Genomic DNA, 27,761 nt, shown 5'->3' on the forward strand with positions numbered 1-27,761 from the left:
CATATTATCATACCATACATATTTCACATAATGAAAAGAAAGTTTTTCATATGTCCAAAGTATAAATGAAGCTTGTTTTAAACACAAGGAATGGTCAAACTATTTTCTGTAAATGAAACTTACTTTTGCTTTAACACTGTTCTTACGGCATCTTTCTGTCCCATTGTGTACTCAGAAATAAAGACATCGTTTGCTGCAAAATCAAGACATAAAAATATACTTTAGATTCCTTGAAAATTTATTAAGTTTTAGTAAGCTACTCAAAAAAATATTTTCTAACTAAAAGGATGTTTAGGAGTTCAGCAATAGGATTTCTCAATTTAAAAAGGTAAGAAACAGACTGGGCACAGTGGCTCCTGGCTGTTATCCTAGCACTCTGAGAGGCTGAGGCAGGAGGATTGCTTGAGCTCAGGAGTTCAAGACCAGCCTGAGCAAAAGCAAGACCTTATCTCTACTAAACATAGAAAAATGAGCCAGGCATTGTGGCATGAGCTTGTAGTCCCAGCTACTTGGGAGGTTGAGGCAGGAGGACTGCTTGGGCCCAAGAGTTTGAGGCTGCAGTGAGCTATGATGATGCCACTGCACTCTACCTGGAGCGACAGAGCAAGACTGTCTCAGAAAAAAAAAAAGGTAGGGAACAAATTAAGAGACTAAGTAATAATATAATCATCATAACCCCAGACCCTGTGGGAAAAAATTTGTCTAAAAAAACCCTAAGGCCAAATTGGAGACATCAGCTTAAATTCTAAAGAGAAAACTGCTTAGAATAAGGTAAAACCAACCACTTTAATTTTTTGTCATTAAATAAAATATTTCAAAGCATATTTTTAATCTATTATCTTATCAAAGACCATTCAAAACTTCCAGAATTATAGGCTGGTCCGATGGTACTGAGTTATCAGAACTTATTAACATTAGTGTCACTAAAGTTGGTATTCAACCCCTCACTGCTAAATTTGACTGGCTTTAAAAAAAAGATTATAAAGAGATATCTAATACCAAATAATTCATCCAGAATTATAAAGAGATATTTAATACCAAACCTATGTAATAGGTTGGTAATAATAAGACAAGCTTTACCATTACAAAGCCTTTTCTGGATTTTAGTCTATTAATACTTTAATTTGGGTGGAAAAACTAATTTAAAATAAAAATAATAAATAAAAACTGTAAGGCTGTTTAATGAATGTCTAGACATCAATTCTACCCTTAAGAAGGAAATTCTGACACATGCTGTGATATGAATGAATCTTGAAGATACGATGCTAAGTGAAATAAGCCAGTTGCAAAAGGTCAAATACTGTCTGATTTCATTTATATAAGGTACCTAGAGTACTCAGATTCATAGAGACAGACAGTAGGATATTGACTACTAGGTGCTGAGGGGACAGGAAATGGAGAATTAGTGTTTAATGGGTTCAGAGTTTGGTTGGAGGAGATGAAAACATTCTGGAGATGGATGCTGATGATTGTACAACAATGTGAATGTACTTAATGTCACAGAACTGTACATTTTTAAATAGTTAAAATGGTAAAGTTTATGTTACATGTATTTTATCACAATAAAAAAATATGTTCTATTCTTTTACCTTTTTGTCTGTTGCTCTCTTCTGTTTTATCCAAAGGCAACCCTTGTACTCCAATGTCTTTAGAAAAATCCTTTGAGATATGAGAAGAAGAAATAAGAGACTAAACAAAGCTTTATGATTTATTACTTATCAAGTACCGTTTACTAACTATGTGACTACTATGTTCTGGGAGGGCAAGACTGTGTATTTTATATACTTCATTCCGAGCACCACTCAATGCTTAGATACCTTGAAGCTACTCAAGGATTTGTTGAATGAGTGAGTAATGCACTGTTAGACAAGTGAATGAATGCGTAAAAGAACCAGCAAGCCAATGTGGTACTGAGATTCAGACTCAAATCTAGTTTGCTTCTTCTAGTAGAGTAAGTCATTTAACATCTCAGTTGCTTCAGAGATTCTGTGTGGTCTCAGAAGGCTCCTCTATATAGGTGACACCTACTGGCAAATAATTTTCTGCTCACATGTATAACCCCAGATTTCATCTCTAAGATTCTATTCAGTGCTGAGACACTATGACTTTAATTGTATTAGGTTCATTCAGTGTTGCTCTTCACTTGCCTCAGACACACTTTTCCTTTTTTTCTGCTAAATCAGAAAAAGAAAGGGAAAAATCATAAAAGGAAACTGTTCCATGACAGATGTTAACTTTATACAAAATAGCCAATGAGACTAACAATACAGTAGAATCCATCTAGGAAATTAATATAAAGAACTCCTACAAATAAGAAAAAGATGTAATTCTTTTTCAGCTTTCATGAATTATTATGTAATTCACAAAAAATGAATACAAATGGCAATATACATAAAAAACCTCCACTTCGCTAATTATTAAAGAAATATAAAATAAAATGAAATGCTTTTTTTTAACCTATCAAAATGGCAAAGATTTTTTTGTTTAATTTTAATGTCCTGCGTTGGTAAAGACAGAGGAAAATAACTCACTCATGTTCTTGCTGGAGAGAATATACATCGGTACAGTCTCTTCAGTCTTTTTTTATTTTTTTGGAGACAGAGTCTCACTCTGTGGCAGGAGCTAGAGTACAGTGGCATCATCATAGCTGACTGCACCTCAAACTCCTGGTCTTGGCGGGGCACAGTGGCTCATGCTTGTAATCCTAGCACTCTGGGAAGCCAAGGCAGGAGGATCACTTGAGGTCAGGAGTTTGAGACCAGCCTGAGCAAGGGCGAGACTCTCCCCTCCCATCTTCACTAAAAATGGAAAAAATTAGCCAGGTGTGCTGGTGCATGCCTGTAGTCCCATCTACTGGAGCCTGAGGCAGAGGATCACTTGAGCCCAGGAGTCTGAGCTTGCTGTAAGTTAGGCTGATGCCATGGCACTCTAGCCTGGGTGACAGAGCCAAGACTCTGTCTCAAAAACAAAAACAAAACAAAAACCCCAAAAAACTCCAGGGCTAAAGCAATTCTCCTGACTATCTGGGACTACAGACACGCCACTGCGTCCAGCTAATTTTTCTTTCTTTCTTTTTTTTCTTTTCTTTTTTTTGTAGAGATGGGGTCTTGCTCTTGCTCAGGCCGATTGGTACACTCTTTCAAGAGGTCATTTAGAAACATGTCAAAAAGTGTGCATATCCTTCAATCTAATAATATTACATCTAGAAATTAATCCTAAGGAAATGACCTTGGATATGCACCAGAATGTTCATCACATGACAGGAACAGGAACGAATAAATTATGGAACACACATACCCTGAACGTCTATGAACTCATTAAAAGTTTCTAGAAAAAAATTCAATGACATGGAAAGACATCCTTAATACTACCTGGTTATAAAACAATATGGTACCATCTCATAAATATATATACTACATAGAAAAAAACCTCAAAATGTTAACAGTTATTGGCTTTAGTTGTTTTTTTCTCTTTCCCTCTTTTTATTTTCTAAAATAATTTTTTTTTTTTTTGAGACAGAGTCTCGCTCTGTTGCCCTGGCTAGAGTGCCGTGGTGTCAGCCTAGCTCACAGCAACCTCAAACTCCTGGGCTTAAGCAATCCTACTGCCTCAGCCTCCCGGGTAGCTGGGACTACAGGCATGCGCCACCATGCCTGGCTAATTTTTTCTATATATATTTTAGTTGGCTAGATAATTTCTTTGTATTTTTAGTAGAGATGGGGTCTCGCTCTTGATCGTCTCGAACTCCTGACCTTGAGTGATCCACCCGCCTCGGCCTCCCAGAGTGCTAGGATTACAGGGCGTGAGCCACCTCACCCGGCATTTTTTTTTTTTTTTTGTAGTTTTTGTGGAAGGATTAGCCCCAAACAGGAAAATGGACATTCCATCTTCTGGTAGTTAGGAGAAATAGATATAAATAGGAGCAAATATAAATAAATTTATAAATGTGAGGAAGTTTACAAATTCCTTCAGTTTTCTCATTAAAATAACATGGCCAAGTCAATCCACACTGTAACCTTGGTACGCACTCACGAAACAAAAACATCATGCAAAAAGACTGCAGTTTGTGTTATGGTAAAATTATACTGAATTAGATTTGCTTTGCTGGCACATATTACATTAGGCAAATCTATATAAAACAAGCTGGAAGCCCATATTAAATGAAATCCTGTCTGATGATCTTCACTACAAAGATCACCCATTTACCTCAATCATACAATAATAGTCTATCCATACATTTGAGAAATTATTTACATAACAGAATACAATTCGCATTAATCATTTTAAAAAGCCTGCTCAAAAAAGAAATAAAAACCACAAGCCCAAAGGCAAGACATTTACTCAGGGACCAAGTACACAAAAAATTATACATTTTACTGTGAGCTTTTAACAAAGTTGTCAAGTAAATAGTCTCAATTTAATTCTTAATTTACCAGCTTTAATTTTCAAAATATTACACTGTGAAAAACTCTCTTGTTATACAGACTTATTAAATTGACAATACATTGGTCAACATGATTAGATGTCAAAGGCTTATTAGGTTTCATAATCAAAACTTTATATTATCATCAAATACTTTCAGCATTATAATAAAAAAAGTTAAGACGACAGTTTCATGTTATTATTTCTTAAAGAACTATGCCCCCCCCCAAAAGAGACCACATAGTAGTTAGAATGTTATGTAATCATACCTCCCTTTATTTTTTTTAATTGTGTTGGTACTGTTCCTTTTCATTTAGCTAAGAGATTGTTAAGTCTGTGGTCAAGAATAACTTTCCCTAGTAACAGAGTTTCTTATCAGTTAAAATATTTCTTTCAGTGGCCAATATATTATGAATATGTATTCTCAATTCTAGGGAATGCCTTTTGTTAATGTCTCAAATGCTATTCAAGTCACAATTGTAGTACATAAAACACTTGTTTTGGTAAGTCATATTTAAATAAAAACAAGGCATATTGCTAATCAAACACAGCTTAAGAACACATTATTTGATGATCCTGAAAATTTTAACATAAGCATAAATAAGAATCCTTTTGCTTACACTTTCTGATCCAGTAGGATTTTCTAATGGAGACTGGTGATAATTTCTAGAAGTTACGTCTGATGAACCTAACAAAATCAAAGAATCAATTTTAGTGATTTTTAAATCTGAACTTTACCTTTAGAAACTGTATAGGCATGATTCAAGAACTATAAACTCCATATTAATGTGAGACTCAATTGGAAGACACTTTGTATGCAAAAAAAAAAATCAGGAAAATGTACTTAAATATATCCAAATGACAGTTTTTACAATTGATACATGGGAAAATAAGGTTCAGTACTGACAAAGTGAGATAAATATAAAATGTTTTAAAATATATCAGTACACTGTTGGACATGAACAAACTACGGGTAGAAATATGTATATGATGTAAAAGTCTGATTTAACAGCAGGCCTATTAGAGTGTCACCATCGTACCCACCAAAAAAACACCATTACTAAAGCATTTTGTTGTTTTTCCCCATATATTCATTAATTTGATCCTAAAAATTACCAGTAAAGTGGGTTAAGCCTATGTTATCTTCATTTTCACTGAGCTCTAGACAGGTTAAGTGAATTGGAATATGGAAGCCATCAATGGTAGGCATGCTTTTTTTCTACTATAAAAAGAAAATAGAGGATTTGGGAAAAAGCACAACTGAGAAAAGTAAAGCACATTATACAAGTTAAGGGTGTCCATCATAGATGTGAACAAGAACAATGTGCAAAAACCCACGCCCAAAAAAAAAAAAAAAAACACCACAATAAGAGATGTTAAAGTTTCATTCATTCAATCTAACACTGTAGACTCTGCCTGGCCATTTTTTCAGGAAACAGACTCAGTCTTTAAACATACGTGCAAACTAGACTTCTATCTTACATTCTAGGAATTTAACCATTAAGAATCCTCCAAATTTTGAAACAAACAAAATGAAATGAAAATAAGGATTAAAAGATTTTAAAAAGTGAGAAACTATATGGAATCACATACCACATGATGTTCCATTCAAGCTAGTCCTCGTTTTAACAGGAAGACGTCTATTTGCAGGCAACGCTGGAGGAACACAGGGCAACTCATCTTTCAGCAAAGCCAAATTGTCTCCATGATTTGGAGAAACTACCTCACGAAGTCTCGCTGGTACTTTAACCCTTTTTTTCTTTTCCGGGCTAACCTCAGAGCCTTTCATATTGTTGGTAACAAAACTAGTCCCACAGTTCTGACTGGAAGAACTTTCTTCTGTGTTTATAACACTTTGAAACAAAATTTTCTCCTCTTTGAGGACCGAGCGGTAGAAGGAGCGAGAGGGATATAGGATAAAGAAAATGTAAACTTCAAAAGTGATTTTAGAACACGCAGTCAACTGTTTTAAAAATGTCTAAATCCACTAAGCTGAAAATTTAAATTTTGGTATTTAATCCAGGATTAGAAATGACTATAAGGTCATATTTACCCATTAATCCCAATCAGTCTATTAATGCATCACGCCAATGAATCTGAAAGTGGGGGTGACAAGAGAACGGGCGCATGAGCAGCAATAACCATAATTACCGGAGCACTCCCCAACCCGAGAGCTGGTAGTGCAAAACCAAACAGATGTGGAAGCGGGATTAAGGTTTGAGACTAGCGAGTCAAGCAGATAAAACTGAAACGCTATTGTTTTAAAAATCACCCATATGAGAAGCTTAATAGCCCTCGTCAGTCAGAGAGTCTTACACACCCTTCTAGATGCAACCATGGGACACCTAAATTCACCCTTCTGGGACTCCAGGACGCCCGGTAACCTCGCCGTCCCAGGTCTAACCTGACAACCGCTTCAGTTGCCCGCTGATCAACACCCACTTCCTTTAAACCCGCCCTTGAGACACAACACGCATGCGCACCAACAAAATCATCCAAACCATCCAACCAAAAAGCTAAGTGCTCTCCGGTGCTCGTCCATCCCTCTCCGGGTAGAAACAAACTCCCGACAAAATACTTAAAACAGGGTGGATTTATTTTTTTTTAAGGTAGCACATTGCCCCACAAGATTTAACATTAAATAAAACCCGAGAGACTCATCGAAGATCTGAAGAGTTCCCGACTTAGCCGGTAACACTACTTGTGTGTATTAGGGACCGTTTACAGTGTAGCTCTTGGAGACCGTTGGGGACGTGCAATTAAGTAAATTAGGCTTCCAAAGAGTTTCGACAGATTCGGGTCGTTTTTGGCGAGGAAGTCAGAAAGAAAGAGCGTTGTCTAAGCACAAAACCACAAAAATTAATTCTTAGGTGATTTTATAATTCGCTCTTGATATCGGCTTTTTCCTCTAGATGTCCTCGCGTTATAACGAATCAGCGTAGAAGGGTTTAGGTGCTCTTGACATCACCGCTCCCACGTGTTCTTTGCTATGGAGCGGCCGCAGCGCTTACCCTGATCCTGACCCTCTGTCCCCGGAGTCAACCCAGCGCAGCCCCCCAGCCTCGTACAGATGTCGGATGCGAGAGCCTGTGCTTGAGTATGGTCTCTTTTTTCTGCCTTCAGAATCCCTGGTTCCCGGGCGGGGGGCAGCAGGCTATGCTCCGGAAAGGTGGTGGGGGCTCCGGAGGAGGCCGCCGCGTGTACGTGGGGTTGTCGGGGGCTGCGGAGCCAGGCATCGCGTCCTCGGGGCGGGTTCTTACCTAGCCAGGGACCGTGTCAGCGGGGTGAAGGTAGGAACTTGAGGCCCTGAGCCAGCCCCAACCCAGATTTGGGAAGTCAGAGTCTTGTTTTGGGACAGTGAGAGAATTAGACTGTAAGGTAACCACACCGTGACCTTGAGCCGACAGGTAGAAGAGCCTCCTTTAACTGAACTATCCTCTGTAGACGGAATACCAGAGGCAACACTCCTTCCCTGATGTGCTAATTTTCGAGGTGGCGCTTAGAGCTTTCGCTTTACGCCTTACTAGAGCCTTTAAAATAGATTAATCAAAGCAAAAAAAAAAATGTAGTCCGATGTAAAAGCTAAATAAAGAATTTTATTTTTTTTATATCTCAGTTGTCTACTTTCGTAGAAGTCTAGACTTAAAAGGGATCTTAAGGGCCCCGCTTTGGAGAACCTTTTTTTTTTTGTATCTTGATGAGTTTCTGTAATTAATGATTATTTTTTACACCACTTACGTTTTCCCCTTCGTTATTGGGTTCATAGGCTGTACCTGTTTGTTCACAATTTGTTGTGTAATATGTTTATTAAAAGATAGAATGACAATGTCAGAGCTGGAAGAGACCTTGGAGATTATTTAACTCCCTTATTTTCTAGGTGTAACTTAGCTGTGAAAGAAACAATGACTTCTCTCCTCTAGTCTCTAAGGTCTGAGCACAGGCACTCGTTAAAATGACTTGAATAAATAGTTTGGATCTTACGAGTCCTTTAATATCACAGCTGATGTTAAAACCCAAGTACTTAGGCCCAGCTATGTGAGAAGCTGAGGCAGGAGGATTGCTCTAGCCTAGCAGTTTGAAGTTGCAGTGAGCTATGATGACGCCATTGCACTCTAGCCCCGACAACAGAGCAAGACCCTCTCTCAAAAAACAAAACCCAAGTAGTCTTGTCCCCATCTAGTCTAGTACTCCTAGGGTTCATACTTTTTGCCTTGAAGCTAGTTTTTCAAACTGAAAGTAGTATGCAGTAGTCTTTGCAAAGTACGTTTTGCTCTGGTTAATAATAAGATGAATTACAGCTGTGAATTAGTAAGGTATAACTTCCTAAACCTGCTGCAAATAATCTAAAATAAAAGGTCATCTGGTAGAGTCCTGTTAAGTTGTATCAAACAAGTTAGTTCAGATGAATTTAGACATTTGACCTAATAAATAAAAGATACTGATAACCCTAGAACAAAAAACATGGCTTATGAGATTTTTTCTTTATTTCTTTTTTGTTGTTAGCATTTTTTACTGGATTTCATTTCTCTTTCCCACTCTTTCTCTACATATACATATATAAATACACTTTTTTTCTGAACCATTTGCAAATAAGTTTCAGATATGACCTTTAACCCTAATTTCTTCAGCCTAGATCTCCTTGAGGTCATTCTATTACATAGCCTCAATAAGATTATCATACTTAATATATTCAGATTTCCCCAATTATCCCAAAAATGCCTTTATTTTAACCTCAAAAATGTTTCTTTTTTGACTCAGGATCCAATCAAGGTCTATAAATTGTGTTTAGTTGTCATGACTCTTTAGCTTCTTAATCTAATCAGCCCTAAATTTCTTTTCTTCATGACTGACATTTTTTAAAAGACCAGCCCAGTCATCCTAGAAGTTATCCCATATTGTAGAATTTCCTAATTATTCCCTCATGATCACAGTCAGATAAATATTTTGGCAAAAATACCACATAGGTGATGCTGTGTACCTTATTGCATCACACCATGAAACAACTAATGTTGAGACCCACGTTTTGTGATGCTAGGTTTGATCACTTAGCTTACAACATGTGTTTGGCTATTTGGAAAATGTTTTTAGGTTTTGGGGTATGAAGGGGAAAATACTGGATTTTGAAGTCCAAACACCTTACTTACTTAGTAGGCCCCAGCTGCCTTGTAAGTTTCTTTCTTTTTTTTTTTTTTTTTTTTTTTTTTTTTGAGACAGAGTCTCATTCTGTTGCCCGGCTAGAGTGAGTGCCATGGTGTCAGCCTAGCTCACAGCAACCTCAAATTCTGGGCTCAAGCGATCCTACTGCCTCAGCCTCCCGAGTAGCTGGGACTACAGGCATGCGCCACTATGCCCGGCTAATTTTTTCTATATATATTTTTAGTTGGCCAGATAATTTCTATTTTTAGTAGAGATAGGGTCTTGCTCTTGCTCAGGCTGGTCTCGAACTCCTGACCTCGAGCGATCCACCCACCTCGGCTTCCCAGAGTGCTAGGATTACAAGCGTGAGCCACTGTGCCCGGCCCCAAGTTTCTTGATATTTCTGAACCATCCCTCCTAGGATTATTAGGACAACCATAAAGTGTAATGTATAGTTACTACATGGAAAAATAAGGATAGCATGACAATACTTTTTTTTTTAAATATTAGTATCCATGCTAAAGAATTGTAACTTCAGAATAGATAAAGCAAACTAATTTCACTTAATAAAAGGAAGAGGCTCTTTTTTTAAAAAAACGTTTTAAGCAACAGAAGTTTGGATTTTATCAAGGACTATTAGAACTTGAATGGGCCTCAGTAGTCATATTATAATACCCTCATTTTTCAGGTAAGAAACAGCCTCACTGGAGACATTCAAGCAAAAGTTGGACAGCTTTTCCAAAACAGAAAGGAAACTCATGCACCAGAAAAGGTTTGAGCTTGATGGCTGAATAAGATCTTCCTTCACTCTTTTTTTTTTTTTCTTTTTTGAGACAGAGTGTCGCTTTGTTACCCTGGCTAGAGTGAGTGCCGTGGCGTCAGCCTACCTCACAGCAACCTCAAACTCCTGGGCTTAAGCGATCCTACTGCCTCAGCCTCCCGAGTAGCTGGGACTACAGGCATACGCCACCATGCCCGGCTAATTTTTTCTATATGTATATATTAGTTGGCCAATTAATTTCTTTCTATTTTTTTTAGTAGAGACGGAGTCTCACTCTTGCTGAGGCTGGTCTCGAACTCCTGACCTCGAGCGATCCACCCGCCTCGGCCTCCCAGAGTGCTAGGATTACAGGTGTGAGCCACCGCGCCCGGCCTTCCTTCACTCTTAAGTCACCTGATTCTAGGTTATATTTTGTTTGGCACAAAAATAACAGCATTGCTGTAATCATCCCCAAGATCAAAGCCAGGGACTCTAGAACTCTATAATTCCTTTTTTTCCCTCTCCAGGTTTCAGAGATATAACCAGAAGGTAACCCCTGATTGGATCTTTGCCTCTACAATAACAACATTTGTTATAATATCTGGAAACTAGGATCAAATAAAAGGACAACCACAATCCTACCTGTTCTCACTATCAGGTGGTTTGTGTGGCTTTTGGACTTTGTCAGTTATCAGAGCTTGTGATTAAATTACTGCAAAATGAATGGTGAAAGATTTAAAAGACCTCAAACTAGCAAATAATTCTGAAAATCATTTATTCACTCAATTGTCTCTAGTATTTTCTAAGAACAATTGCTTACAATTCTGTGTACCATAATCTTGATATTGGTGCCTATAGAAAATAGCTTTGGAGATTTAAGCAGACTTAAAACTGCTGACTGCTAGCTCTTGAAATTAAATGTAGGTCTGGAAAAATATTTTAAAAATATATAATCAAATGATTCTAGAGAAAAATCATGTTAACAGTGGTTTTTGAATGGTAGAACTATTTATCTTTTATTTCTCAAAAACTTAATAAATTTTATAGTGTGATAACCTTTATTTATAGAAAGAAACATACACTGTTTAAGGAAAGTGTGTGTATGTTTATATAATTTTGTTTGTTTGTTTGTTTGTTTGTTTTTAAGAGACAAGGTCTTACTCTGTTGCCCAGGCTGGGGTGCAGTGGTACAATTACAGCTCACTACAGCCTCGAACTCCTAGGTTCAAGTGATTAAGGAATGTATGTTGAAAGACAATATCAAGAAAGAATATTCACACCAACACTACTTGGGGCACTCCTTATCTATGTTTGTCAAAGACTTCCCAATAACAGCCATCATTTGTCACCATGAATTGTATAAGGGGAAAGTCGGGGTAAAGGCAGCACACTATACCAGTCTCTGAAACTTACACTCTGAGAGGCCGAGGTGGGAGGATCGCTTGAGGTCAGAGGTTCCAGACCAGCCTGAGCAAGACTGAGACCCCTGTCTCTACAAAAATTAGAAAAATTGGCAGGGCATGCTGGTGCATACCCATAGTACCAGCTACTTGAGAGGCTGAGGCAGGAGGATCGCTTGAGCCCAGGAGTTTGAGGTTGCTGTGAGCTGCGCTGATGCCACGGCACTCTAGCTGGAGTGACAGAGTGAGACTCTTGTCTCAAAAAAAAAAGAAACTTACAGAACACTTAAAGATTTCATACTTTCTGCCTTTCTGACCTCTAGTTGAAAAAGTCAATAAATATGAATTTTAACCCAAAGAAATACAAGAATAGGAATAAAAAAGAGAATGAGATTTTAAGTTCCCACAAAACAATGCTTTCATTTAATACTTCCAAAAAAGTTGTCTTCCTAGTTCTTCGATCTTTTCAGATTCTTTTCTTAGTGGGAATCCAAAGGAACTCTAGTTTGGAACTTGTATCTTATTCTTTGGCAAGGACTATAAAGTTAAATCATTTATTTATTTATTTATATTTCTAGAGACAGGGTCTTGCTCTCTCAGCCAGGCTGGAGTGCAGTAGCCCAATCATAGCTCATTCCAGCTGCAAACCCCTGGGCTCAAGTGATCCTCCTGCCTCAGCCTCCTGAGTAGCTGTGATTACAGGCATGTGCCATGGTGCTGGCTGATTTTTCTTTTAAGATTATTATAGAGTCACATGCAGTTCTAAGAAATAATACAAAGGTCTCTTATGCCCTTTACCCAGTTTTGTAAGATGTTACCATCTTACAAAAAGAGTACAATATCACATTCAGGATATTGATACAGTCAAGATACAGAATATTTCTATTACAAAGGTGTCTCCTTGCCTTTGTAACAATACCCACTTCCCTCCTGTCCCACCCCCTCCTTAATCCCTAGTAACCACTAATATGTTCTCCATTTTTGTAATTCTGTCATTGTAGGCTGGGCCGGGTGGTTCATGCCTGTAATCCTAGCACTCTGGGAGGCCGAGGCAGGAAGATCACTTGAGCTCAGGAGTTTGAGACCAGCTTGAGCAAGAGCGAGACCCATGTCTCTACTAAAAATAGAGAAAATTAGGGAGATGAGGTAGCGCGTGCCTGTTGTCCCAGCTACTCTGGCAGCTGAGGCAGGAGGATCACTTGAGCCAGGCATTTGAGGTTGCTGTGAGCTACATGGCATTCTAGCCAGTGACAGAGCGAGACTCTGTCTCAAAAGAGGGGGGGGGGGGATGCTGTCATTGTATAAATATATAATCTTTTAGGATTGGCTTTTTTTACTCATTTTCCAGGCTGTTGTTATATATTGATACCTCATCCTTTTATTGCTGAATAATATTCCATGGTATATATGTACCAGTTTTTCTTAACTATTCACCCACTGAAGAATATCTGGGTTGTTTCCAGTTTTTGACTTTTATGAACAAAGTTCTTATAAACATTCTCATACAGGTTTTTGTGTGAACATAAATTTTCATTTCTCTAGGATAAAAGCCCAGACATGCAATTGTTGGGTCGTATGGTAGTTGCATATGACCGCACCCAGCTAATTTTTTTTTTTTTTTTTTTGAGACAGAGTCTCACTTTGTTGCCCAGGCTAGAGTGAGTGCCATGGCGTCAGCCTAGCTCACAGCAACCTCAAACTCCTGGGCTTAAGCGATCCTACTGCCTCAGCCTCCCGAGTAGCTGGGACTACAGGCATGCGCCACCATGCCCGGCTAATTTTTTCTATATATATATTTTTAGTTGTCCATATAATTTCTTTCTATTTTTAGTAGAGACGGGGTCTTGCTCAGGCTGGTCTCAAACTCCTGACCTCGAGCGATCCACCCGCCTCGGCCTCCCAGAGTGCTAGGATTACAGGCGTGAGCCACCACGCCCGGCCCTCATTGTGGTTTTAATTTCTGTTTCCCTAATTGCTAATGATATTGAACATCTTTTCATGTGTTTACTAGCCATATGTATGTCTTCTTTGATGAAATATCTTCTCATAACTTTTGCCCATTTTCTAATTGTTTTCATTGTTGAATTTTATGAGTTCTTGATATCTTCTACTTACTAGTTCTTTGTTAGATATGCAATTTGCAAATATTTTCTCCCAGTCTGTAGCTTGTCTTTTCATTCTATTAATGATATCTTTCACAAAGCATTTTTTTAGCAGCAATGATTCCTTGTCAAAGGTCTTTAATTTTGAAGTCTAATTTATTAATTTTTCCTCTTATGGATTATGCTTTTGATATCAAATCTGATAACTCTTTGCCCAGCTATAAAGCCCTAAGATTTTCTCATATTTCTCCAAAAGTTTTAGTAGTTTTATCTTCTACTTTTAAGTCCCTGATTCATTTTGAGTAAATTTTTATGTAAGGTGAGAGACTTAATTCATGGTTAAAGTTTGTGACTGTGGATGTACCATTTGTTTGAAAGGCTATCCTTCCTTCATCTAATTGCTGTTGCACCTTTACTGAAAATCAGTTGGGTTTATTTGTGTGAATCTATTTCTGAGTTCTCTGTTACATTGATCTATTTGTCCCTACACCAATACTACACAGCACTGATTACTATAGCTGTGTAAGTCTTGAAATCATGTATGCTTTTATTATTCATTTTCCAAATTTGTTTTAGCTATTCTATTAATAGCCCCTTTGCTTTCCATATAAATTTTAGAATAATCTTGTATATATTTATAAGAAATCTAGCTGGGATCTTGATAGGAATTGCAATAAGCCTGTATATCGGTTTTGGGAAAACTGACATTCTTACTATATTGAATCTTCTCTATGAATATGGTATCTCTCTCCATTTGTTTAGGTCTTTGATTTCTTTTGTCATCATTCTGTAGTTTTCAACATATAAGCCCTATATACATATTTTGTTAGATTTTTTAGATTTACCCCTAAATCCTTTGGTTTTTTTTTTTTTTTTTGAGTAATTGTAAATGGTATTTTTAATTTCAGTGTACATGTGTTCATTGCTAATATGTAGAAATACAATTGATGTCTGGATGTTTATTGTGTATCCTGTAGCCTTGCTGAACTCAGTTGTTAATTCTAAGTTTTTTTGTAGATCCATTAGGATTTTCTATGTTCACAATCATGTTATCTGCAGATAGAGACGTTTTTATTTTCTTCCTTTACAGTCTTTATGTCTTTTTTTTCCTTTTCTTGCCTCACTGCACTGGATAGAACTTTCAGCAGTATGTTGAATAAGAGTGGTGAGAATGGACATCTTTCCTCACAATCTTATAGGAAAATATTGTCTACTTCACCATTAAGTATGTAGACTATGGGGTTTTTTATAGATGTTTATCGAGTTGAAAAGGTCCCCCTTTTCCCTATTTTTCTGAGAGTTGTACAACTTTTGCTTGCATGTCTCCAGTAAGGCTGTTTCTTACCTGAAAAATAAGGGTATAATATGACTACTGAGGCCCATTCAAGTTCTAATAGTCTGATAAAATCCAAACTTCTGTTTCTTAAATAGTTTTTTTTAAAAAGCCTCTTCCTTTTATTAAGTGAAATTAGTTGGCTCTGTCTATTCTGAAGTTACAATTCTTTAGCATGGATACTAACATTTTAAAACTCTATTGTCAGGCCGGGCACAGTGGCTCACGCCTGTAATCCTAGCCCTCTGGGAGGCCAAGGCGGGTGGATCGCTCGAGGTCATGAGTTCCAGACCAGCCTGAGCAAGAGTGAGACCCTGTCTCTACTAAAAATAGAAAGAAATTATCTAGCCAACTAAAATATATATATAGAAAAAATTAGCGAGGCATGGTGGTGCATGCCTGTAGTCCCAGCTACTGGGGAGGCTGAGGCAGTAGGATCACTTAAGCCCAGGAGTTTGAGGTTGCTGTGAGCTAGGCTGACCCCATGGCACTCACTCTAGCCCGGGCAACAGAGAGAGACTCTGTCTCAAAAAAAAAAAAAACAAAAAAACTCTATTGTCATTAATGATCTGGGAAACTGGGGGGGTGGGGTGGCACATTACATACACAGAAATTTACATAATATGAACAATGATTACCTAACTCTTCAGTTAGCCTAAAATCATTTGTTCATAGATTAACAATCTTTTTTTTTTTTTTTCAATTTTTAAATCAGGTGACTAATAAACATACCAAAAGAAAATGGCTGCACAAATACCAGAATCTGATCAGATAAAACAGGTAAGGTATTCTAATTAAGTGAAAGGGAGTTTGCAAAAAAAGGTAAAGGTACCACTGGATGCAACCATGTCAGTCAAAATAAATGCTTCTATTTCATTTCCAAAAGTGGATATTCAATGATACAGAGCATGTGTATTTTTCATTTGACTGATAAGGAAAAAATATTCAACTAGAAAATAAGACTATGTTATAGATCATATTATACCCATTTAAGTTAGCAAAAGAACCTATGATTTTGGGTATTACAGGATATTTTGTCTAAATACAAAATATTGGTAATTTAAGTTTCAAAGCACTTTTGTTTTAAAAACCAAATATTAAAGAACATTCTGATTTGTTTGTAGTTTAAGGAATTTCTTGGGACCTACAATAAACTTACAGAAACCTGCTTTTTGGACTGTGTTAAAGACTTCACAACAAGAGAAGTAAAACCTGAAGAGGTATGAAAAGATGTTGCTCACTAAAAATTCTCCAACTTGTCATGAATAATATAAATAGGATCACCCTAAGCATTTTACTTGTTCCTACTTACTACAGGAATTTGGGCTACCTTTTGTGTTCCATTGCTTGGAGGCACTGAAACAGCCAAGGACCCCATGGCATTGAGGGGTTTTTATTGTTGTTTTTTGGTATGATTTTTTGACAAGGTCTTGCTCTGTTGCCCAGGCTAGCGTGTAGTGGCATCATCATAGCTCACTGCAACCTCCAACTCCTGGCTCAAGCAATCCTCTTGTCCTAGCCTCCTGAGTGGCTGGAACTAACAGGCACATGCCACCATGGCTGGCTAATATTTCTATTTCATGCAGACATGAGGTCTCTCCATGTTGCTCAGGCTGGTCTCAAACTCCTGGCCTCAAGTGATCCTCCTTCCTTGGCCTTCCAAAGTGCTAGGATTACAGGTGTGGGCTACCACACCTGGCCTCACTGAGTTTAACAATGCCAAATTTAATATGACAGTCATATTGTACCAAGGCAGACCATTTTAGAGATGCCTGGGGCTGCTGAGTTATTGTTCCACAGCAAAGATTCTTACTAATTACCTTTCAGTCAAGATGGCCTGGCTAGAGAAACTTGACATAGCCTTTCTCTCTGGCCCTGAGAACTCTAGTTGACGTTGGAAAAAGCAAAGCTTGAATTTGGTGGCTCATATTGCATAGGTGGACTCTGAAAACCCAACCCTATTAGAAATCTTAACTTCTAATGTCCTTCATCAAAACACTTATATATTTGGTCAAAATGACATAAGCATCCTTCAGTGGAAGATGCTGGTAAACATGCATGCCAAGAACTTAGCATATAACCAGCAATCAATAAGTACTTGTTAAATGATTGAGTTAGGAGTATAATATTCTCTTAAAAAGTTGTCAATTAAGTTAAGAATATTGAAAATGGGGTTTCTTATTTAAAAGGAACAAACTTGCTATTGGGTCTACATTTTAACAGTCTGAATAAGGGGACAGGCATGTGGGCTTACACTTAATATTGAAGCACATCAGCAGAAAATCAAGTCCAGAAGCTTCTTGAAGGCAGGGATTCCATTGTTCTTAGTTTCTACAAACTGGTAGGCATTCAATATATATTCTTGTAAATGCATTAAAGTATCAACAATTGAAAGCTATGGTCACTTGCTACCCATTAATAATAATATTTAATTCTCAGATATATTCAAAGAAAAGAAAAGCACCCACTGGCTGTTCTTTTGGAATACATGCATTTTTAAAAATTGTTATTTTGTGTTGCCTCTTGGATCTTCCCTTTTTATTTCTAGACCACCTGTTCAGAACATTGCTTACAGAAATATTTAAAAATGACACAAAGAATATCCATGAGATTTCAGGAATATCATATTCAGCAGAATGAAGCTCTGGCAGCCAAAGCAGGACTCCTTGGCCAGCCACGATAGAGAAGTCCTGATGAATGGACTTTCAATGAAAGATTGCCAAGAGCTGCTGCACTGGAAATGAGGAGTCATCTGATAGAACCCCCTGAAAGCAGTAGCCACCACGTTAAACCATCTGTCATGACTGGCAAATGGAAGCCACCGGAGAAAGAAAATTGCTATTTATGAGGAATAATCAAAATAGAAGGTTTGATTATTCAATGAAAATAGTAAGATGCAACATTTATTGAGGCCTTAAGATTCAGCAGCTTGGTCACTTGATTAGAAAAATAAACCATTGTTTCTTTAATTGTGACTGTTAATTTTAAAGCAAAATATGTGGTCAATCATGTATGAGATAGAAAAAAATTTTTATTACTAAAAGTAAAATAAATGGAAATATCACTGAGCAGTTGTTTATACTATATAGTACCATAGTATTCTGACTGGACTGTGGATACGGTGAAATGTTTTTCAATCAGGATCATCCTCCAAGTATTCCTGTTCATTCATGTCTGCCTCAAATTGCTGGTAAATACATAAAATAGTTACTTGCTAATCATGTCAATCCACAATCTTTTTTTTGCCTCCCTTGTGTCAGGGTGAGCATTACACATTCCTGTCCTACTGACATTTGCATATATCTTCAGGAAACATCCCATCTGTGACTAGCTTGGGAATGTTTAAGAGTTAACTGTTGTGCTCTAGTGGAGTCTACTGTTTGTGTTTTGTTCAAAACCTAAGAGTCTAATGAATGATTCTGAGTCTGATAGACAATATACAGTTTATTCTTAGCCATGACATGGGATCAGTCTAATAAAAAGTGAACCAAAGTTAAAGTAATGTCTTATGACTAATGAATCCTGAAGGAAATCCAAGCATTTGTAGGAAATTCTAGTTGATGCGTAAGTATACCAGACAGTCGGTAAAATGTAAGTGGACTAATACCTGTTAATCAATTGGCTTATGAATGGATTTCATTGATACCAATCTAAACTTGTATTTAAGAGAACACTAGCCTGTGTGCTTATATTTACCAAAGTGATTTCTATGTTTTGTATGTTAATAGAAAGCAGAAGTATTGTTCTACTTTAAAGTTGAAGTGTTGAAACGTGTATAATACTCAACAAAATATACAATTCATTATAGTCAAAGGAACATGCAAGAATAGGCTTGCTTCATCTTAAAGCAAGAAAAGCAATGAAAAATTCAGAGATTGCACTCAAAATTTTAGCCAATTCACACACATACTTCGTAATTTCTATATAATCAAGCCCAACATGGCTGTTTATGGTGTACATTTGTCAAAGATAATTAAATATGTGCTCACCTGGCAAATAAGGGGAATTTTGTGCAACAGCATCTCAAATACCTTGGGAGGGAGTGTGTGTTTGAAAACCTTCAGAAGTTCCTCTGGTTGCCCACACACTAAAAGGGCATTGCTGAGATGTTCAACCCCCATTCTATGTTCTCCTGAAACAGATTGGTAAGTTTTGAGCAAAATTTTGAAGTTTTTCAAAATATTCTATAAATTACCAAGAAAGCAACAAGCTTTAAAAATTAAAAAGCATATCAAACTAAGGACTATATAAACAAGTCTTGTGAAGATTACAACAAATGGGGGAAATGTTGAGCTTCACCATGGTGAAGCTGCAATATGAATAATTTATGAGACAAATTACAGTAAGTGTATTCTTACTGTTTAGAATTGCATTCTTGCATTGCAAAAGTTCACGTCCTGCAATTTGGGTATATGAGGGACAGGGTACTGAGAGTTTTTTTTTTAAGGTGTGGACTGCTTTTATTAACAGGAGATGGGTTATCTTTGCATGTGTGATTGGTAACATATTACAAATGAAACATCTGTTCTAGCTAAATGAAACCTTAAAAATAGATTTCATTATCAGAATTGAAACAAGATTTAGTGTAACATGAATTACATAGCCAGAGGGAGAAAATAAGAAATTTATGAACTATGATTTCTAAGTAAAGTTTTAAAATGAGTTTTAAAATGACTGGCTGTGAAGAAACAATAAAAATTTGTGAAGAGTAGAAATTAATCATAGCATTTCTGTTTAAGTTAGAACATGGAATGACTTAGTTTTACTTTTAGGAAACCGAGGTAAAGATCAGTGAAATGATTTAAGGTTTCACAGCATTAATGCCAGAATTAGGAATAGAACCTAATTTTCTAACCATTGAGACTAGAGTACACTGCCTCTCTTCTGGTATTATATAATCATAGAAATTGAAATTTTGACATACTTCATATAACTAGGTAGGAAATATATTTCACTACAGTTAAATATATAGGGTTCTTATTAACTGAAACTAATTTTCCATTTATTGGTTGAAATACATGGTCATATGAAAAGTGCATGACAGAAAAAAATCTTTTCCAAAGATTTGTTAAGCTTAAACTGAAAAACCTTAAGGGATATGACCTGACTTAGATACACAAAGCAGGCTTTCTCAGTATTATGTAGATTTTAAGACTTAGGTTTTGTGTCTATCTAGATAACTAATTTTACATTTTCAACAAGAGAAATTTCATTGTTGAGTTTTGAGTAATGTATTTCTCACATTCTCACACATTTAATAAGAAGGTATTTTTCACTTGAAATACTGTACTAGTATTTCACTAAGGTTTATTTGAAATTAACAATATTACAGCTTCACGGAGATAATACAATTTTGTCAATTAAGTCAACCAACCAATAAACTCAGTTACACCATGTCCTTAGAAATTTCAATCAAAATTATTGGGCCTATGGTCCCCTATAGACATAGCCACAGTTGAGATGGCTGTAGAACTATATTCTCTACCTGATAGCAAAGTAATGAAAATTGGGAAGATGGCAAAGGGGAATAAAGAAGATTGCACAAAACTGGGTGAAAAATTACCACATTAGAATACTACACTGGTACTCAATGTTGGATTTATATTGTAGTAATCTAGGGAAATTTTTAAAAATACACCTGGGTCCCCCCCCCATTGTGATTTAATTAGTTTGGGGTTTGATGGAGAATAAGCAGCCAAGATTGAAAACTGGATTAAAATTATATAAGTATATAACCCTTCCTTCTAAAATAACAGGATGATTAAAAAAAAGTATATAACCCTTAGAGAGCTAATGAATCAATTTAAGGATTCACAGAAAAAATGTTATCACCTTTGAGAGAGGAAAAAACGTAAAAACTCAAGTTTGTAATTTTTGTTCTAATCATCAAAATATTTGTAACTTATCCACCTCTAAATCTAAACTATCACATGATAGCTGTTAAATATGAAGTCAATGGGAATACAGTGTGATAAAATGTTATTTTTTCTTTTGACTTATATTTCAGAATTTTCTTCTCTACCTATATATACTACCCAATTCAATAAAAGTTAAACTTGAAAGGTTTTATCTATTTTAATTGACCCTATATCCAGGAAGTATCCATATCTAGGGATGAATCCAGATTTTGTGAGGTCCCTAGCTTACACAATTTGAGGGCCCACCCATGTTTAAGAAAAAGAATATAATTCTTGTGTGTGGTTTATGGGTCAAAAAAACAAAAGAATATGAAATTATGAATACAAATTTATTACTAGGGGGCCTTGAACGAGGCCTGTGCACATGAAAGTCCTTAGTTTAAGTTTCATTAGCTGTGTAAAGTCATTCCTGTTGATACCATTTAAGTCAGTTCTAACTATTCATTTTCCCATAAATATTTGGCAGATATATTTAATCCACTTAAAAAATTACTCCATCTAAAAGCAAAGATAGTACTCAGTAAAATACTAAAATTTCATATTATAATTAATGTGCAATGATTTTGAATGGCTGCAACTTTCTTCATTTCTCAAAACCTTTATATGGTTTTAGGTCATTGAATAAATGTAAAAATCTTGGGCATTGCTGTTGCTGTGAGTTGTCTAGGATCGTGACTTCCTCTCTGTTGTTATAAATCTGGGAGGATGCTACCCACTTACAAATGGATTGAAAAATTCTTTTGAAAAAAGACAACAAAGGCAAAAATAGGTACAGGCATTGTGATATACACAGGAGTCTGGAACACTTAAAAAAATACAGTACTTGATGGGTGCAATGCGGATTTACCAGCAACATCAGTTATCCCTCACATTAAGAAGTCTTAAGACAAATTCTTTTCCTTTCCAGGGTTTAACACCAGAATAAGAACATTATGATTACCATATATAATATTTATACATAAATACATAATATATATTGTCTACTGTCAATATTGACATATTGTGAAGTTTTCTCAAATCCATCTGGAATTAGATGGGAATAAATTATAATTCAAATATAGTTTATGACCACTAAGTGTATGGTAGCCCCTATAGGCATCACCACATTAAACACAGTACAAGAATGGTCATTCAGGCCGGGCGCAGTGGCTCACGCCTGTAATCCTAGCACTCTGGGAGGCCGAGGCGGACGGATCGTTTGAGCTCAGGAGTTCGAGACCAGCCTGAGCAAGAGCGAGACCCCCGTGTCTACTAAAAAAAAATAGAAAGAAATTAGCCAAACAACTAAAATATATACAAAAAAATTAGCCGGGCATGGTGGTGCATGCCTGTAGTCCCAGCTACTCGGGAGGCTGAGGCAGAAGGATCACCTGAGCCCAGGAGTTTGAGGGTGCTGTGAGCTAGGCTGACGCCACAGCACTCTAGCCCGGGGAACAGAGTGAGACTCTGTCTCAAAAAAAAAAAAAGAATGGTCACTCATAACAATTTTACCAACAAAAGTATTTTATTAATATTCTAAGAAAATCGGAAAATTTTGTACACCAGTCAAAATTTTAAAATTCTGATTCTTAACATTAAGTCATTTGTAAAATTCATTTACTTAGAATTTTACATGACAATAAATGAGGTGTTCTCATGCTTGGCTTTGTTTTCCCATCTGCCCACTTTTGAGACTGCCAACATAAACTTGAAGACTAACATAGTGGAGGGGGACTGTGATGAAGTGAAAATGCTGGGATAGTTTCTCTTTAACTGGAACAAACTGGTTAACACATCTAGCTAGTTATTTGACATACAAATACTAATCAATAAATATTTCTTGAACGTCAATTTTAAAATAACTTACAAAAGAATGTTACATTCTTACCTCTAGATAACCAAAGTTCTCCCATCCGTACCTCTTGCAAAAAAAGTTGTTGCCATTTTTCATTCTTTTCTGGATCCCACAACTAAAAGATTCATAAAATATTTAACAATGAGTAATGAATGTAAGGTATATGGTTACTGATCAAAATTTTTATTTAAAAAGGACATCCTGAACCTAGTGTCTAAATCCAAAGTATGACAAATGTAGCTGTTCTTTATAAAATTTAAACCAATTTTCTAAAATGGAGTTACAGTTTCAGTTGATAAAAATACATGGCATATTTAAATTAAGTTGAGATGCTTGTAGTAACTTTTATCCGTATTTTACCCAGCTTACTAGGTACACAACAGAAATCCTACTGTAATTAACATAACAAAGGTAGTTTTGTATGTTGCAAAATTACTTTCTTGCCTGGGATACTAACAGTGCTTGTTGATTTCGTTGCAATGATTTCTCTGGCTGATAGGGCTATTTGGGGTCATTTTGGTCTTTTGGTTTTGATACCTGTTCATGCAGCAGTAAATCTCTAGTAGGGGAGGCAAGCAGCTATGCTAAGGCTTCTGTAGTCACACCCTAAAAAAGGAACGAGGCAAAGGACATGGTGGGGGGGTTGGCAGAGCAGTTTGTGAGTGTTCAGAAGGATACTTTGGTTTGCTGCGGCCTGGTTCATTAAGGCAACCATGGCCACAAGATGGTGTCATCATTGGTATATGCCTAGGGCTGATATTTCAAGGTAAAATGGGCAAACCCTAGCCTAAAATGTCAACTCTACTGCCAGTCAATTCAGCCTCAATCTTTTATATCCAGAGAGCTTTTGTTTGTTTCCCCTAAGAATTCTCTTTTTAAAATGGGATGAGCCTAGAGAGGGGTCTTTTAAGCTTTTATCAGCAAACATGCTAATGATCAGTAACAACCACAGGTTCCATTCAATAGATGTTTAGTGAGCAAGGGCAGGACACTAGGAAGAGCTGGAAGGAAGAGGAGACCAAGACCTCTGTGCCGATCCCCAAGGAGCCCACAGTCCAACAAAGGGAAAGGCATCACATAGGTACAACAAGAAGTCTGATGTCCTCTGGGGCTCAAAGTACAAACACATTACATCATGGTTGGAGAATCAGGGAAGGTTTCCCAGAAAAGATAACATTTGAGATGTGGAGAGGTTCAGTGAAAGTTTGATGAAGAAAGTACAAGCAACACAAAACTCCAGGGAACATACCAAAGTGATCTTATTTACCTGGATTATGATAGGGTGAATGCAGCAACAATAATAATTACCATTACTGAAGACCAGCTTTAGAGTATGGAGTTTACATATATTATTTCCAATCCTTAGAAAAATAAGGCAGTCGGTATAGAATAGGCACCCATGGAAGGCATGTTGCCAAGCTGAGGTTGGTCTTTAATCTGCAGAGTAGGAAGCTACTACAAGGAGTTACATATTTGGAGCTGCAGTTTAGAAGGAATTTATTCTGACAGCATGATTAGAGGCAGGGAGACAAGGTAGGAAACTATTGCCATAGCCTGGGTAGAAGGTAATAGCATGGAAGCAATGGAAATAGAAGAGGAGTAGGATATATATGACATAGATCATAAAAAAATAAAAATTGGATGTTGATCATGCTGGATGAAGTTGATATTTAAGCATGATGAGTCAGGGCCACAGCAGGGTGACTAGTGATATCAGAAGCATCACAGGAAAACAGGAGGAGAAGGAGGAGGAGCAAGGGATGAGATGATGAATTTACTTCTGAACATGCTAGAGGTGTCAACAAAGCATCCAGGTGACAGAGTCTGGCAGATGAAACTTGGGACACCAGGTCTAGAGTAGTACATCTGAGATCACTTTTGAGAAGGTAAGGATCCTTCTAGGGAGAAGAGGGAAGAGTACAGAACCTGAGGCCTGTGTTTCATAAAGAATCACCTAAAGGAGCTGTTAAAATTGCAGTTTCTTGGGCTTCACTAAGACCTACTAAATCAATCTCTGGGAGTAGGGCCCAGGAATTTGCATTTTAATAAGCTTTCAGGTGATTCTTATGCACTCTGAAGTCTGAGAGTCACTGTGATCCTTTAATCAGCCAGCATGAACTATCTATTCTTCCCAGTTACCACTAACACTACTATAGTTCAGGATTTTTATTACCTCTCCCCTACATTGCTGCAATAGTTTGTCCTCTCTTCCAATCCATCAAGCACACTCCTGCCTAATCAATCAAAATTTGTTTTTCTTTTCCTTCTTTTTAAAAAATTCCTGCTTAGAAATTCTTCAGTATTCCCCATTGAATTTAAATTCCTTAACCTGGCTTTAAAAGCGAGACTTCCCTAATTCAACTCCTCAGTTCTGCAGCATTACCTCCCACTATTCCTCACTATGACTCCCTTGCCAAACTGATTGACTGAATATGTCTGGCAGATCCCCCACTTTGCATTTTTATGCACATGCATTTCCCTCCATCCTGAATGTTGTCTCCTTGAAACCAGGCCCCAAATCAAGAACCCTTCCAGGCTCAGTTCAATGCCACCTCCTCTCCAAAGTCTTCTGCAGAAAAACTGCATTTTCCAAAAACAGCCATAGAAATATTCCCGGTCCCATATGTGCTTTCAGAATCTTGCCTCCCCTATCAATAGGTAGAGTCTATTTCCTCTCCCCTTGAAACTGAGCTTGAGTATGCCTCCATGATGCAAGAGGTGGCACCATCTGCTCACCCACATAGGCACATGGTCTGACACGCTCTCTCTCCATATATAACTCTGTGTGTGTGTGTGTGTGTGTGTGTGTGTGTGTGTGTGTGTATGCACGCACGTGCGCACGCTTGTGCTTGCTTGCCCCCTTGGGACCCAGCTCACTATACAAAGAAGAATCCCAGGCCACACAGAGAAGACATGTCTAAGGTGGTCTGGCTAACAGTCCCAGCTAAGTAAACATCCAACACCAACTACCAAACATGAAGGAGTGAGCCTTCAGATGACCCAAGACACTGCCCTGGAACCATCCTGGCTGAAGCTGAATGGAGCAAAAAGATGCTATCCCCACCAAGCCCTGCTCAGATTGCAGATTCAGGAGCAAAACAGATAGCATTTTAAGCCACTAAGCTTAAAACAACAATAGGTAAATATAACACGCTCCAAGATAATCCTACCCTGAAAATGATCTGGCTTCTCTTAAGTTCTTGTTACATCTGTTGACTTTATCCACTGCCTTCTTTGGGAGCGGGGGTTATTCTTACTCCCCTGTTGCTAACCTCTGCCAGGCCTTAGGACAATGCCTCACACATAAGAGGCTCACAAATTGGCGCTGACTGGCAGAAAGAATGATAGTTGAGACTTAATTCCTTCTGAAATTTCATAGAAGAACCTAAGAACTCCATGTAGTACTTTTAGAACTGATTTCAGTTAGTTAAAGCTGGGCCAATCACCAAGATGACTACAGTTGTTATCTTTAAAACTAACTAAGCCAGGCGTGGTGGCTCATACCTATAATCCCAGCTGCTGGGGAGGCTGAGGAAGAAGGATTGCTTGAGCCTAGGAGTTAATAAGACCGTCCTGGGCAATACAGTGAGGCCTCATCTTAAAAAAAAAAAAATAAAAAGCAATTCTGTTTTAGAGAACACGAAGATGCGTTGTTTCTGGGCTAGAAGAAAGGCCGTGTGAGACAAAAATCGGTGGTGTAGAGTCAAAATAAGTTGATTCTAAGTTATTGCCATGTAACTGTGTGATACGTGGCCTGGGTTTCCAAGTACCCTGTGCGGCTCTGATAGGGCAAAGGCTCCCCTTCCTGCTTCCAAAGAATGTAAGTGCCTGTTCCCACAGTGTTTACTTTATAGCTGCCTTTTTATAACCCCATCTGTTCCTCTTCCTTCAGTAAGAAGAGAGTAAAGATTAAACCTCGGGCAGAACTCATGGGGCCTGAGGGCAGGCCTCTTCCCGGCGGCGGGCGGGGACGCGGGAAGCGCCTCCTGCGGGCCACCTGAGGGACCCAGGCGGGCCAGGCCCGCGTCTGGAAAGCCACCCGGGCGCCTCTACAGCACTGCACCTGCGCGGCCCGCGCCTCGGCCCTTCGCTGCTCGGCTCTTCTTTCTGCAAACACAACACGGCACGTGCTGGTTGGGAGGCCCATCCCGAGGCCGGCGTGGGCCCCGCGGGCCCCTCAGCAGCGGCGACGGCGGCGACACTCGCGTCCCAGCCTCGGCCTTGTGGGCCCGGCCCGCCCGGCCGCCCACCCGGCGGCCCTCTGGGCCCGGCCGCGCCTCTGCCTCCGTCGCACTCACTGTCCCTCAGGCGGCGCTTGAACGCGGGATCCCCGCGCCGTTTCCGGTCTAAGTAAACACAGTAGCCGAGGAAGGCGACAGCGCCACAGGCCGCTAGGGCAGCCAGGAGGCCGAGGAGGGTGCGCACGCAGGGCATCCGGCCGCGGGCGTCCCTCGAGTCGAGCGCTGGGCGAGGGCTGGCGCGCGCGAGGACGCGGCCGGCCGGCAGGGGGCGGCAGCGCGGCGGCCCATCCCGGCCTCCAGGCTTCCTGTCCGCCCTGCCGCAGGCTCGCCCACGCCTTGCTCAGAGGCCTGCGGACAGATGAGGAGGCAGAGGGTCTGAGTGGACGTGTGTGGGGGGTCCCACAGCCACCGAGTAGCAGAGCTCTGTTCGAACCCAGGTCTGGCGCACTCCAAATTCTGAACCCCTTCCCCAGACACGCCCCTGCCACTATACCTAGGACACTCATTCAGGCAAATCACAGTATTGTAGAGAATCTGGTTGGCTGGGGACCTGGGTCCTCCTCAGGCCTGTGTTCCCTCACCTGCAAAGTTAAGTTGACTCTAAGGTCATCTTTG

At 38.5% G+C, this 27,761-nt stretch overlaps 3 protein-coding genes across 8 annotated transcripts in view; 1 reads left to right on the top strand and 2 right to left on the bottom strand.

Annotated features, from left to right (window-relative positions):
- KIAA0586 (KIAA0586 ortholog) overlaps window positions 1-6,855 on the bottom strand; it is a 102,002-nt gene extending 95,147 nt beyond the window's left edge. For 4 of the 5 annotated variants that reach the window (XM_045566448.1, XM_045566439.1, XM_045566458.1 and 1 more), the window contains exons 1-5: window positions 6,743-6,793; window positions 6,016-6,297; window positions 5,043-5,110; window positions 1,590-1,659; window positions 124-193 (exon numbers count right to left, since the gene is read on the bottom strand). In XM_045566448.1, coding sequence (XP_045422404.1) covers window positions 124-193; window positions 1,590-1,659; window positions 5,043-5,110; window positions 6,016-6,211 — 404 coding nt within the window. In that variant the 5' untranslated portion in view covers window positions 6,212-6,297; window positions 6,743-6,793. Of the gene's footprint in view, window positions 1-123; window positions 194-1,589; window positions 1,660-5,042; window positions 5,111-6,015; window positions 6,298-6,742; window positions 6,794-6,826 lie in introns of those variants that run through there. The other variant, XM_045566468.1, reaches the window with a different exon arrangement.
- Window positions 6,856-7,333: 478 nt separating this feature from the next.
- On the top strand, window positions 7,334-18,221 carry TIMM9 (translocase of inner mitochondrial membrane 9). Of its 2 annotated transcripts, XM_045566508.1 has the most exons (5): window positions 7,334-7,519; window positions 10,247-10,330; window positions 15,869-15,933; window positions 16,278-16,373; window positions 17,702-18,221. In XM_045566508.1, the coding sequence occupies exons 3-5, from the start codon at window positions 15,895-15,897 to the stop codon at window positions 17,834-17,836; spliced, it is 270 nt and encodes an 89-aa protein (XP_045422464.1). In that variant the 5' UTR covers window positions 7,334-7,519; window positions 10,247-10,330; window positions 15,869-15,894; the 3' UTR covers window positions 17,837-18,221. The 2 variants fall into 2 exon arrangements, with proteins under 2 accessions (XP_045422464.1, XP_045422455.1); XM_045566499.1 differs by lacking the exon at window positions 10,247-10,330 and having other exon boundaries at window positions 7,335-7,519.
- Window positions 18,114-27,367, bottom strand: TOMM20L (translocase of outer mitochondrial membrane 20 like). Its single transcript, XM_045566483.1, has 5 exons — window positions 27,204-27,367; window positions 26,969-27,012; window positions 22,939-23,020; window positions 19,143-19,285; window positions 18,114-18,340 (listed from the first exon to the last, which is right to left on the bottom strand). The coding sequence occupies exons 1-5, from the start codon at window positions 27,337-27,339 to the stop codon at window positions 18,287-18,289; spliced, it is 459 nt and encodes a 152-aa protein (XP_045422439.1). The 5' UTR covers window positions 27,340-27,367; the 3' UTR covers window positions 18,114-18,286.
- Between the last annotated feature and the right edge of the window lie 394 nt (window positions 27,368-27,761).

This window comes from Lemur catta, chromosome 1 (genome assembly GCF_020740605.2).
Source record: "Lemur catta isolate mLemCat1 chromosome 1, mLemCat1.pri, whole genome shotgun sequence".
NCBI classification, from domain to species: domain Eukaryota; kingdom Metazoa; phylum Chordata; class Mammalia; order Primates; family Lemuridae; genus Lemur; species Lemur catta.

Coding starts and splice junctions, on each gene's coding strand:
- TIMM9 (XM_045566508.1), top strand. CDS start 15,895: ATGGCTGCACAAATACCAGAATCTGATCAGATAAAACAG. Junction 15,934..16,277: donor AATCTGATCAGATAAAACAG/GTAAGGTATTCT, acceptor ATTTGTTTGTAG/TTTAAGGAATTTCTTGGGAC. Junction 16,374..17,701: donor GAGAAGTAAAACCTGAAGAG/GTATGAAAAGAT, acceptor TTTTATTTCTAG/ACCACCTGTTCAGAACATTG.
- TOMM20L (XM_045566483.1), bottom strand. CDS start 27,339: ATGCCCTGCGTGCGCACCCTCCTCGGCCTCCTGGCTGCCCTAGCGGCC. Junction 23,021..26,968: donor CCGAGGCGCGGGCCGCGCAG/GTGCAGTGCTGT, acceptor TGAATCTTTTAG/TTGTGGGATCCAGAAAAGAA. Junction 19,286..22,938: donor AGAACTTTGGTTATCTAGAG/GTAAGAATGTAA, acceptor AATCTGTTTCAG/GAGAACATAGAATGGGGGTT.